The sequence below is a fragment of the Octopus bimaculoides genome, chromosome 6, assembly GCF_046866305.1.
Source record: "Octopus bimaculoides isolate indiv1 chromosome 6, ASM4686630v1, whole genome shotgun sequence".
NCBI lineage: Eukaryota > Metazoa > Mollusca > Cephalopoda > Octopoda > Octopodidae > Octopus > Octopus bimaculoides.
This window is the reverse complement of record NC_142933.1, coordinates 109,408,853-109,422,592: the sequence shown is the minus strand read 5'-3', so window position 1 is coordinate 109,422,592 and position 13,740 is coordinate 109,408,853. Positions and strand designations below refer to the sequence as shown.

The window sequence follows — 13,740 nt, the reverse complement described above, 5'->3', positions numbered from 1 at the left end:
CTTCATTCCTTGCGAGCTTACGTATGTCCTCAGCAGTTTTCATATTACAAAATATGTCTGGTCCCTTGACTGCCCACCAAAAAATAGCGAATAGGAAAAGACAACTAGCTCAGAATTTGTCTTTATAAGCATGAAAAGGAAAGGAGCAAGTGTGGTTGTGTGGCTAAGAAGCTTGCTCACAAACCATGTGGTCTTGGGTTCAGTTCCACTGCATGACACCTTGGGCAAGTGCCTTCTACTCTAGCCAAGGCCGAACCAAAGCCTTCTGAGTGAAGTTGGGAGATAGAAACTAGACAAAACCTGTTGTGTCATGTGTGTGTGTGTGTGTGTGCATGCATGTGTCCCCCCCCCCTCCGCCGTGTCTTGACATCATGTGATGGCTATAAATGAGCATGACCATCATACAAGTGGTGATATCTGTTTCCAGTCCTCTGTGAAGAAACATACCTGGCCATTGGAAAATAACACTTTACTTGGAAACAGGTGAGGGTTTGTGACAAGAAGGACATCTGGCCATAGAAAACCAGCCTCAACAAATTCCATCAGACTCATACGAAGCATGGAAAAAGTAGACATTAAAAGATAATAAATGATGAATGAATGGAAAGATCAACATAAAAGGAGGGTAAAATCAAATACTTACCAATTCTGTAAATTTGTACGACAAGCCATAAGTCTTTCTCCAATGGAAGATCCTTGGGAAGAAAATAAATATTCTAATAAAAATCTTTACAGTTTTGTAAGAAACAATGTAAAACAGGAATTTTAATGCTTCCAGGTAAAAGACTTTTTCTCTCTCCATTGCTTTTTATCAGAATAGCCTCTGGGAGTACAGAGAAATAAGGAAGTATTAAAAGACTAGTGAGGAATATAAGAGCTGCTGTTTATTAACCTCTTCATTACCAACTTGGCTGAAACCAGCTCTGTCTCTGAGTACAAATGCCTTAAAATCTTCCACCATACCTTAGTCACAATTTATTTTCCTAACACTAGCTGAATGATAACTAAGTTATTTTAGTAAATTCTTTGTTATATTTAAAATAATTAAGAGAAAAACAGAGCATCTCACAATAAATACAGTAACGAAAGGGTTAAACTTGAGTTAATGCCACTGTCATGTAATCAGTATAACAGAAATAGCTTTGGTGCTTATCTTAGCTTTGAGAAGGTTACACATAAGTAAGTCTGTTAGAGATTTTGGTCATGAATAGATTTAAGCCAAGTAAAATATCATTCAATAATTTGGTACCAAGAGGCCAAATAGTGAACTGTTGGGATACCTTTTATTGCTAAGAAATCTAGATGATAGAGATTTAAGGGCCTTTTTTTGCAGGGGGAGCATCACAGTGCTGGTGATAGGGAAAGAAAAGAAAGCCAAATTTCATTAACAGTTCTGGCTCACAGCTACATGCATGGAACAGGGACATGTTTGAGGGAAATTTCCTCAAGTTATTTGAGACGTTGCTGAAATGAGTTTGAAGAGATTCTTTGTACACCAATTCAATTTTACCCATCACACTAATGATGGTAATGAAAGGAAGGATGATATGAATTTAACAAAAGAAGAAATTAATTTCAAACAATTGAATTAGATTTGTATAAAATAGTCTTCTATTGAAGTTGCTGAACTTACCAAAAATAGACCATAGCAGTTGTTTAGTTTTTCAATGGGTTGAGTCATTCCTTGATCATTAATTGAAACAAGGAAACGTTCACTGGAGCATGAAGAAAAAAAAGAGAATGAAATTAAAAATTTATGATTCTAACTAACCAGACAGAATGAAACAAAATTTATTAGTATCACCATCAATCTCGATGGCTTCACAGCATTCTCTGCCTCTTCACTCTAATAGTGATATTTCTCCATGCACCAAGATATTATGGCCTCTCTCAACTCCATGGATATCAATTCCTGTTTCATTTATTCTTTATTATAACCATATTGCTTATAATAATGATTTCTTAAAAAAGACACCAGGCTGATCACAAATATGTTGGAACAGAGTAAAGTTGATTAAACTGACCCTATAATAATATACATAGATCCCAGAGACATGAACAGGCATAATGTATATACTGAGAACAAAATAGACATGGCTTTTTTACAGGTCAGATATGCCCCACACATATTTGAATTGCTCTCATGTTTGTTTATTCTTCACTGTTGCTTTGGGCATCACCCATATGTTTTGTTTTGACTTGGGATTTGAAGCACAAATTCAGTAATTAATATTAATTGATTTCTTATAAAGTTAAACTATCCAGTCTGTTTAGAGTTTTTTGCTGAGTATCTGGTACTCAAATGCCTTAACTGTTGCACCCGAAGAAACAAAAATAGAAAAATTATAACTTTGATATACTGACCTGATGAATTTCAATTCACTTGCATCATAAATGGAAAAATAGAGTTCTTTATCTTCACTTAGACTAGAAGGAAAGGTCTTGAAGTTGACAAGAATGTTGGCAATATTAAGCATTCTGCCATCATTGCTCTCTCTATCATATTTTGATGTCTGCAATTAGAAAAGATAAACTTGGAAATTCTCATAAACTCGACCTCTCATCCAAGAAGAAATGTAATTTACAGTTTAGAAACTGCTTTTAAAGAAAGCAACATTTGGAAAACATAAAGCACCTAAATAGTATTGCAGGAGAATAATTTTGGTTAAATCTAATTGGTGTCACAGTAGAAGAATCTTGGTTTAGTCTAATTGGCATTGTAGTATTAGTTTGTCCATTGCTGTCAATAATGACCAAGGACATCACATGGGAGAAGATGACAGGGCAAGTTGTGTCCACCTATGGCCAATCAGTTTGATGCATGCACGAAAGGATGTGCCACAGGTCAGGTATTGGTGGTCAGTTGGGACTGAGAGCAAGGAGTTGCTGGGCTTGTGTAGTTTGGGTTTTCTTTCTGGCCCTGCAATCCTATTCTATTGTTTTGTAATGTTATATGTTGATTTTTTTTGTAGAAGAAACACAAAGAAAGAGAAATCTGGAGAGCTAAAACCAACTTTGCCTTTCATCCAAAATAAAGTATCAGTCATGTACTGAGGTCAATGGTATCAACTAACCCCTTTCCCTTTAATTGCCTCAATCTGGTACTTAACAGATGCTTTATTTTATTGACTCCCAAAAGGATAAAAAGTGAAGTTGACCTTGGCAGGGTTTGATCTCAGAAAATAAAGATCTGCAAGAAGTGCCACAAAGCACTTCCATCTGAAATGTTTAATGACTGCTAACTTGTAGTAGTAGCAGCAGTAGTAATAGTAGTTGTTGTTGTAGCAGCAGCAGTAGTAGTAGTAGTAATAATAATAATACTTTCTACATCAGGCCTGAAATTTTGGGGAGAAGGGTGGTCAATAATACTGACCCTAGTACTTGCATCATCAACCCCAAAAGGATGAAAGGCAAAGTCAACCTTGGGGAATTTGAACTCAAAGCATAAAACCAGAAGAAATGCTGCCAAGCATTTTGTCTGGCACGGTAACGATTCTGCCATCTCATATCTAATTCTTTGACTGACCATCTCCAGCCAGTCCAACATTTAGCCACATTGAAATAGCTTTGTTTACAATTATTTATTATTATGGCCAGGTTCCAACCTGGGCCGCAGCAACAAAGTCCACCTGCCACGCTCCTTCGTCCAGCATTACTGTCCCGTGGTCTTGGATACAAAAGTAGAGATGGAAACAATGAAAACCTGAGTTTGGCAGATAAAACAGAGTTTGGTGATTCTTAGCATTACCACAACAACATCAAATAGACATGGCTTCATTCGAACAGCAAAAAATTGATTCTGTGCTGAATAAATGCTTACTTAAAAAAAAAAAATCCTTTTGTCTTGCAGGGTTAGACGTTACTCTCATACTTCACAATTAAGTAATTAGTTCTAAGAACCATATTTAGCCGTAAAAAACAAAACAAAACAATTCCATGAAAATAGGTTACAAAATTTTCAGAACTCTGGTAACAGAGAAGTGGAAAACAATCCTTTCTGAGCCACTCCTGTTCCCTGCCCAACACACTGATATTTACCATTCTGGTTCACTGGTCCCTACATTCAACTCTATCCCAATCTCTAACCATCTGTCACTTTTCTCTCATTCTAAAATCAACCTATCCCCTTACTTTTCCTGATTCTTTTATTTGTTTCAATGATTTGACTGTAGCCATGCTGGAGCACCACCTTTAGTTGAACAAATCGACCCCCAGGACTTATTCTTTCCTAGTACTTATGCTATCATTCTCTTTTGCTGAACCGCTAAGTTACAGGGACATAAACACACCAACATCAGTCGTCAAGTGATGGTGAGGGGACAAACACAGATGCACACGCACACACACACACACACACACACACACATACATACACGTTTCCATCTACCAAATCCACTCACAAGGTTTTGGTCGGCCTGAGGCTATAGTAGAGAACACTTGCCCAAGGTGCCATGCAGTGGGAATGAACCTGGAGCCATGTGGTTGGTAAGCAAGCAACTTACCATACAGCCACTCCTGCACGTATTTTTTTAAACTCACCTTCTTATGCTTTGAGGGTATATTCTGGCACCCCATCACTACCATCTTTATCTCCCTACCAACTACTCTCATTCACCCTTATATAATGTGGGGCAGCTGTGTGTCTCCTTTATAGTAAGACACTTGGCATAAAACCACCTACCCCCTTTTTCTTTGTTTTATGAGTTACTTTGTGATCTCACTAAAGCTGGTGCCATGAATAAAGCACCCAGGACACTCTGCAAAGTGTGTTGGCATTAGAGGAGACATCCAGCCACAACAACTATGCCCCTAGGTCCTTAAACCCTGTCAAACCATCCAACCCTCACCAATATGATGAGGATGAGTGACTATAAAACAATATTCTATGATTCATTTTGAAATATCAAATAAATCTGGTCAGCTGTGAGGATAAGTACCATTGCTGCATTCCACCCTTTCTAGGTATATTCCTGGGTTCTCCCAGGCGACCCCTTGAGCACAGACCCAGTCAGTCCCCAACTTTACAAAATATCTCCTCATCAGCCGTGACCATGTGACACGCAGTTGACCAACTGAAGCCACCAACCCAGCTGGATCCTCAGTGAAGCGCACACTGTAAGCAGGGTCAAATTGAGCAACATGGCCAAACAGTCTGAACTGGCATTTCTAAACCATACAAGTTACAGGACACATCCAAGTTTTTGAGTAGGGTCATTCATTATTCTTTTAATCTTTTATTCTTTTACTCGTTTCAGTTATTTTGACTACAGCCATGCAGGAGCCCCACTTTTAGTCAAACAAATCAACCCCAGGGCTTATTCTTTGTAAGCCTAGTGCTTATTCTATCGGTCTCTTTTGCTGAACTGCTAAGTTACGGGGATGTAAACACACCAACATTGGTTGTCAAGCTATGGTGAAGGGGACAAACACATATATATATATATATATATATACACGATGGGCTTCTTTCAGTTTCCATCTACCAAATCCACTCACAAGGCTTTGGTCAGCCTGAGACTATAGTAGAAAACACTTGCCCAAGGTGCAATGCAGTGGGACTGAACCCGGAACCACATGGTTGGGAAGCAAGCTTCTTACCACACAGCCACTCCTGCATGAACAAAATCTGATTAATGGTAAGAGATAATCCTGCAAAGCATCCTGGTACCAAAGGGGCTCAGGCTCAAATGAATTAACAAAACTAAATTCTAGAACCTGACTTTAATAAATCCTGATATTTTAATATTTTGGTTACATTGTCATGGTTACATAAGAAAAACAGAAGGTACAACTTACTTTGACATCTCGTAAAGAAGAATCGCTTTCTTTGTGAATCCGATAAAGTTGAACAATACTGATTTTATCAGCATCCACCTGTTCTCCATTTAAACGAGGTACCAAATCTAAGGAGAGTGTTCTAGAAAATGAACAGAGAATGTTAAAAAAAGGAAATAAAACATGCATTTTTATTGCTGTTGGTATATATAGAGCAAAATAGTGTAGAAATCTAAAACAAATTTGACTCCGAATTGGTTTTCATTCATTTATTTTAGTAGTAGCATCATCATCCTCATTGTTTAACGTCTGCTTTCCATGCTGGCATGGGTTGGACAGGCTGCACCAGGCTCCAATCTGATCTGGCAATATTTCTACAGCTGGATGCCCTTCCTAACACCAACCACTCTGGGAGAGAAGTGGGTGCTTTTTACATGCCACCAACATGGGAGCCAGTCAGGCGGCACAGGCATCGGCCATGTTCAGATGGTGCTTTTTATGTGCCACCAGCATGGGAGCCAGTCAGGTGGTACTGGCACCGGCTATGTTCAGATGGTGCTTTTTACGTGCCACCAGCATGGGAGCCAGTCAGGTGGTATTGGCACCGGCCACGTTCGGATGGTGCTTTTTATGTGCCACCAGCATGGGAGCCAGTCAGGTGGTACTGGCACCAGCCACGTTCGGATGGTGCTTTTTACATGCCACCAGCATGGGAGCCAGTCAGGTGGTATTGGCACCAGCCCCGTTCGGATGGTGCTTTTTACGTGTCACCAGCATGGGAGCCAGTCAGGTGGTATTGGCACCGGCCACGTTCGGATGGTGCTTTTTATGTGCCACCAGCATGGGAGCCAGTCAGGTGGTATTGGCATCTGCCACATTCGGATGGTGCTTTTTACATGTCACCAGCATGGGAGCCAGTCAGGTGGTATTGACACCAGCCACGTTCGGATGGTGCTTTTTACGTGCTACAGCCACAGTTGTTAAATAAAAATATTCAAAAGTTTTTTTTTTTAATAATCCAAATAATAAATAATATTAAGAAAAGTTATATCATCAAGTAAAAAGTCATAACCTAGTTAACAGTGTCTGATTCTCAACAGTTGACATTTTATATTCAGTCCACAGCATTGTGCGAGTGACCAGGGTACTTCACTTTCTAGGGCCTGTGACCAGGGTACTTCACTTTCTAGGGCCTGTGACCAGGGTACTTCACTCTCTATACTTACTGCTTTAACCCGTTATACCTATCCATCTGAGACCACCTTTGATTTTATGGTACAAATTTCTTGTTTTAAAGGTGATCTACATTTAATATGTTCCATCAAAATTTAATGTTTATTTATTACTAAATTCGTTAGGCAATGACAAAAGACCGAGACCGCTGGACGTATGCTGTGACTGAGAAAACATGGCAAATAAAGTGAGTTCACAGCTGTAACCTACACCAGCATCACAAAACCAGCCCTAGCCCACTCAAAAGTACCTTGGATCGTAGGGCGACATGCCATGCTTGAGGAGACCTATTGAGTCAAGTACATCAACATCAATATCAAAATGAAATCAAATGGAAATTGTAGTTGTGACCCTGTGCCGGTAGCACGTAAAAAGCACCATCCAAACATGGCTGATGCCAGTGCCACTTTGACTGGTCTCCGTGCCAGTGGCATGTAAAAAGCACCATCTGATCGTGGTTGATGCCAGCTCCTCTGACCCCTGTGCTGGTGGCATGTAAAAATCACCCACTACATACTCGAAGTGGTTGGCATTAGGAAGGACATCCAGCTGTAGAAACACTGCCAGATCAGATTGAGGCTAGGTGCATCCTCCTGGCTTACCAAACCCCAGTCGAACCATCCAACCCATGCCAGCATGGAAAATGGACGTTAAACAATGATAATAAATTAAAACAAGGTGAATTTCAACAGAAATATGGTTAAGATAGGTTCAATATGACAATTATTCAACTAAATTCTTATTTTCAAAAAAAAAAAAAAAAAGCAAAAGTAGTCCATTTCAACAAAATAAAACAGAAATAATAGTTTCAAATTTTGGCACAAGACCAAAAAGACGAAAGGCAAACTGACCTCGGTGAAATTTGAACTCAAAACGTAAATACATGAAATACTGCTAAGCATTTTGCCTGATATGTTAACAATTTTGCCAATACACCACCTTAACCTCTTCGTTAAGATATTTCAACAGAAATATGTCTACAAGGTTAAGTCAGTGATTTAGTGTGGAACTTCCTAAGTTTGCAATGCTAAGACTGTATTTTCCTTTCAGCTGGCATGAAGCTGCAAGAAATTATGGCTCTATATTCTGTTGAAGAGAACCTAAAAATGGCACCATTCATAAGAAATTCCATCTGTAACCAAAACTTTCAATGATTATAAAACAGCAGCAAATAACTAAATGAGATCAGTATTTATGGCAAGTTAATCAATTTTGAGCTTTTGATAACATTTTAATTTAAACATACTTGTTTCCCCAGTCAATTTTACGAGTAATCTTCATTTTCAGTTCTTGACAATTATCCTGGGTTTGGGTATCTGCCAGTAAGGTACGTCGCATGGAAATTAAATCCATCATGATGTTGTGAAGACTGTACCACATTCCTTTTTGATCCTGGAAAATAAAAAGTAAAAAAAATGAATTAGTAAAATGCCACACAATATTCCAATGGCAAAGACTTCCCACCTGCAGGTTAATGTCAGGGAAGAAATATCAGAGATGAATTTAGTTTTATTCAATTGAGACAGCTTATACAAGTACAAGCTATACAGATGTTTCTTAAAATGGAGGCAATGTGATTGCGTAACATTCATGCCTTTCTTGAGAGTATTAGTAGCACACATGTAAAAAGAAATTGGTAACAGGTAACTTACCTCTACTAAACAGCACATTATCATCATTATCATCATCATAGAGGCAAATAACAAGGCGAAAGGCTTTATACAGAAAGGGTGGGGAAGAGAGATTGTGTTACAATTACATATCTCTCAAGAGCATTAGCAATGGAAGGCCAAAGGGACTGCAATCAAAACTAAAAACTGGATTGTGGAATTAGCTTTCTAGAATTTTACTTCTTGCAGACACATCACTAATTAACATCAAGTTTCAGTATTATAATTAAAAGAAAAATAACAGTAAATATTAAGATGGACATGACATTCAGTGGTACAAGCTTGAGCAAGAGAACGATGATTAGAACAGAGGTTGGCAAAGTGGTCAATATTGACCCCTGGGGGTGGGGATGTCTGTGTGGCTCTCCAAGGGATCAATAAACACCTAAAATGATTTTCAGCATTAAGGGTCTTGGATTATGAGCAAAATGAATCTGGAAGAGTGTGATTACTTAAGACTAAAAACTTGCTAATTTCCAACAAAATAGCAATACAATAGAAACATATTCCAACATATATTTCACATTAAAAGATTCTGATTATTTCAATAAAACAGGACCAAAATTTTGACTCTTTTTCATCAGTTTTGTTAAAGATTTTTCATCAAATTTCTTCAAATGTTTTGTGTTAAGAAATCATTAATGTGACAAAAGAAACAAGGAAATTATTTGATTTTAAATCCTGAAATTTTTTTATATTAATTATACTTCTTAGTCTTATTTTAGAAATTTACACATGACAGAGGGGAGGGAGGAGGAATCAATTAGTTACCAATGATTCCATGAAAGCGTTAATGATATAAGAAGTTTTGCCGACCCCTGGTCTTAAGGGATTTAGCATGGGTTTACAGTTTTAAAAAACAATCTTGCTAGAGTTGATTTAACTAAGAATTAATATTACGATTATCACATGCAGTGGGATATCTGGCACACTAAGAGAAGGATGGTATGTTAGAATATTCAAACTGGTTCAACTATATTTAGAAAAAAAATAATACTCAATTCTTGGAATAACCATCAATATTCAACAAACAACTCATTATGTTTGGCTGGGGTGGGGAACTGCTTTCTTGATTATGATTTAATTAGAATCACTTATGTCCCAATTTTACTCTTAATTTTATTTTGAATCATAAGTGTCATCCTCATCATTTAAACATCCATTTTCAATGCTGACATGAGTTGGATGGTTTGACAGGAGGTGATAAGGCTTTGGGCCCACACCAGTCTCCAGTTGTCTGTTTTGGTTTGGTTTCTACAGCTGGATGTCCTTCCTAACACTAACCACTTTACAGAGTGTACTAGGTGCTTTTTATGTGGCTTTTTACAGGACACCAGTACAGAGTCACATGTGTATAACTTTACAAACATCTTTACTGCATGCACCAGTCAGATATACATTTACTTATATGTCTTATATAAAAAATAAAAAAAATATTAAATGCCTTTCAGAACAGTGCTTATTTCCCTTCCTTTTTTCAACCACTCACATCAAAATGGAGAATAACAGCTGACATATTCTTTAACCCGTCAGCATTCAGATTGTTTTTCATATGTAATATCTATTATTCACACGGTTTTGAAATACTTATGCATTATTTTGTAGCTTTGAGATATCAATGATGTGATTGTTTGTTTTTCACAATGACATTGTAGAGTAAGTCAGAGAGACTGGATCTGGCCAGTTTGAACATAAAACAGAATATTTGGGCCGGATATGGCCAATTTAAATGTTAAAGAGTTAAACAATGTCCTTTTCTACCACTATCAATGTAGAATCTTGTGCATTCTTTAGTGGTCTTTCATAATTATTAAATACAGTGAAGGAAATGCTTTGCTGATGAGATCAGAATACACAAAAAATAATGTGTCTAAAGTTGTCTCCCATACTTGCCATAAAAATTGAAAATAATGTCATTTATCAATATTGTTTTTCCCTACTCAAATATAGATTTCAAATGGATTATTCTTGTTTAAGTTCTCTATTCAACCATGTCTACAGTCTGCAAAAGAAGAAGAATCAACAGCCTCTCTGCCAAACTTATAACAACATAACAAGAACACTGTTTTCAACTTTTATTGAAATTCTCTCACACAGTCAAATACTATAGAACTGTATTCTCTTGGCTTATAGACCCCACCCCCTCATCTCTCTCTCTCTCTCTCTCTCTCTTTGTCTTGTATCCTTGACTTAGACATTTCACAGAGTAAATTACACACTGCCAGTAAGTATGTTAAATGAGAGAAGAGGAGGGGGTGGGATACTGGAAGCAATTTATTTGTGTGGGTTGCTTGCACTTCTCAACATGAATGCAGCAAAGTAGAGCAAAAAAGTATAAGAAAATTGATTAAAAATGATTAGAGAAGAAAATGAAGAGGATGCCTGGAGACAAACAGGCTTTTGTATGGTTGCACGGAAGCCCTAAAGATTGCCAGAAATGTCAGAGCAACACAACAGAAATATAGGAGGGGGGAAGAGGGCAGAAGAAAAAAATGAAAACAATGAAACTACAAAAGAAAGAAATTGGTGGGGGGGGGGGGGGTCCAGTAAAATTGATAAAGGTAAAGGGATCAAAAGGGGGAAAAGTATAAAGGGGAATGAAAATGAAAAGGGAGGAAAATATGGGAATGAAATGTGAAAAATATGAAGTGTGTGTGTGTGAGAGAGAGAGAGAGAGAGAGAGAGAGAGAGAGAGAGAGAGAGGAGGCAACATGTTCCCCTCTCAGATTTAAACACTCATTGCTGTCGTCACTCAGTTTTCTTAAGCCCTGTAAAACAAAAAAAAACTTAGGTGAGGCCTCCAACCAGGCCTTTTACAATACCCTTAAAGACAGGAATTTCTCAAGATCCCCTCACATGTATTATCCGTATTCTGCAGTTGGGTGCCATTCATGACACAAACACTTTTAGCTGCTTCAAACATACAGGGAAAGGCATGATGTACCTAATCTCAAAATGGAATATACATGGTGTAGGTGTCTATGTATTTTACTATTTTTTACCATTCATTGGGTGGCTAAATTAGATTGAATTAAGTTAAATATCCTCATTCTGCATTGCCTAATCATTTGCATTTCCTCACTACTGACTCAAAGGGAAGCCACCATTAGCCATTCTGAACAAGACAATCACATAACCACAACTTCAACTGCTGTTCAAACTGGAATTTTGGTGATGCACCTGTTTGAGCATACCTCTCAGGTTGAGTCATCCTGACAAAAACTCCTCCTATCCTTTATTTATTTATTTACATATATATATATATGGGTGGGTAAGTAGGCATTCTTCGAGATTTTGTAGTCAAATCTTATTTAACTACCCACACATAAACAGACACACACACACGACACACACACACACACAGACACACACACACACACGACACACACTCTAATGAGCTATAAGAAATAATTCTGATTGGTTAGTGGCATGTATTTGAACAACATAGAAAAATACAGGTCTATGAAATACCCATCTTGATTTATTAAAATTTTCTTTGCCTCTCGAACATGTATCATCATTACAAAATGGCATTTAAGGCCAGCACCACTTCAGAGAACACTGCTTCATGTTCTTGTCAGTGAGATATCAAGGGCCAAGGTAGAACTGGCACAGCTTACGGCTGTGCCAGTCTGTTTATTTCGGTTCAGTCTCAGTTCCATTTATTTTGGTTCAGTTCCGTTTATTTTGGTTCGGTTCTGTTTATTTCGGTTACTGTTTATTTCAGTTCAGTCTCAGTTCCGTCTGTGCTCTCACGCACATTGAGCAGCAAGCTGATACCACTGGCTTCTCTGTTGGCTATGGTTTTTCTCTGCATCCATCATATCAAACATCTACTATCAATGTTCTGAGTCATGTAGTTTTTGGTCTTCCTCTATTCTTCCCTCCTAACACTGTTGGCCTACACACAAAGATCCAGCTCTATAATAGCATAGTTCTACCAACAGTCGTCTATCAGACATGGAAGAGCACACTGGAAATCAACAGAAAGTTAGATTGCTCCACCAAATATGCTTGAGAACTTTTAGAAACCTTGCCAGATTTAGATTGGAGCCTGGTGCAGCCTTCTGGCTTGCCAGTCCTCAGTCAAACCGTCCAACCCATGCCAGCATAGAAAGCAGATGTTAAACGATGATGATGGTGATGATGACTACTGTATGTTACTTTTATATCCTACACTATCACAGTGGGATATATAATACCACAGAACAGGGTATTCACCAACTGTCTCTACTCAATGTATTCCTAAATACTCTGCCAACAAATGTATATGCATGTGTGTGTATATATATATGTGTTGTTGTACTTGGGGACGGTCATATTGCCAGTTTAGCCAATAAAAACACACGCACTGTATATTTGGTGTTAATTTGCTTCAGCTTTATATTACATTAATCTTAATCTTATTTCGGCCAGAGTTCTTTCGTCACACTTCTGTGACCTCATCAGTGGTCCTTTGTTTCCTTCTTTCTTATGTGTGTCTCACCTTGCTAACTATCAGCCATTTTCTATTTTGTATTCCTATTGTATGTGTCTACGCATGCGTTTCAATGTGTCTATGTCTTTTGTAAGTGCATGTGTATGGGGAGTGTCTGTATCATCTATATTCTCTGTTAATACGTGTTCGTTTGTATTTGTTTTTATTTATTTATTTGTTCATGTGTGTTTTTTTTGTGTTTCTTTTAAATTTTTATATATATATATATATATATATATATATATAAAATGATATATATATATACATGCATATATAAATACATATATGTACATACATGTATACATATACATATATATATGCATATGTGGGCACAGGACGTCATGAAACATGTACAACAAAAAAATACGAAGTACAATTACATGGAATATGAATTATTTTTTCGAACAACGAAAGACACAAATGGAAAACGACCCTTCTTCAGTTGTTGGCTGTTTTTCTAGTCTCGTATTCGAGCATTTAACAACAATATACGCTTTTGATAAAACAGTTGCTCCCGCAAAGCAAATTAAATAAAATTTGGGATTTTGCGGAAAGTCAAAATAGGTAACACAAACAGGACAGTGA

The 13,740-nt window shown here is 37.6% G+C and overlaps 1 protein-coding gene across 1 annotated transcript in view; it reads right to left on the bottom strand.

Moving 5' to 3' along the window:
- LOC106870442 (dedicator of cytokinesis protein 3) overlaps nt 1-13,740 on the bottom strand; it is a 272,055-nt gene that overhangs the window by 147,490 nt on the left and 110,825 nt on the right. Inside the window, 5 exon segments of the mRNA XM_089354408.1 lie at nt 644-695; nt 1,634-1,715; nt 2,365-2,513; nt 5,797-5,917; nt 8,255-8,400. Of these exon segments, the coding sequence (XP_089210534.1) occupies nt 644-695; nt 1,634-1,715; nt 2,365-2,513; nt 5,797-5,917; nt 8,255-8,400 (550 nt within the window).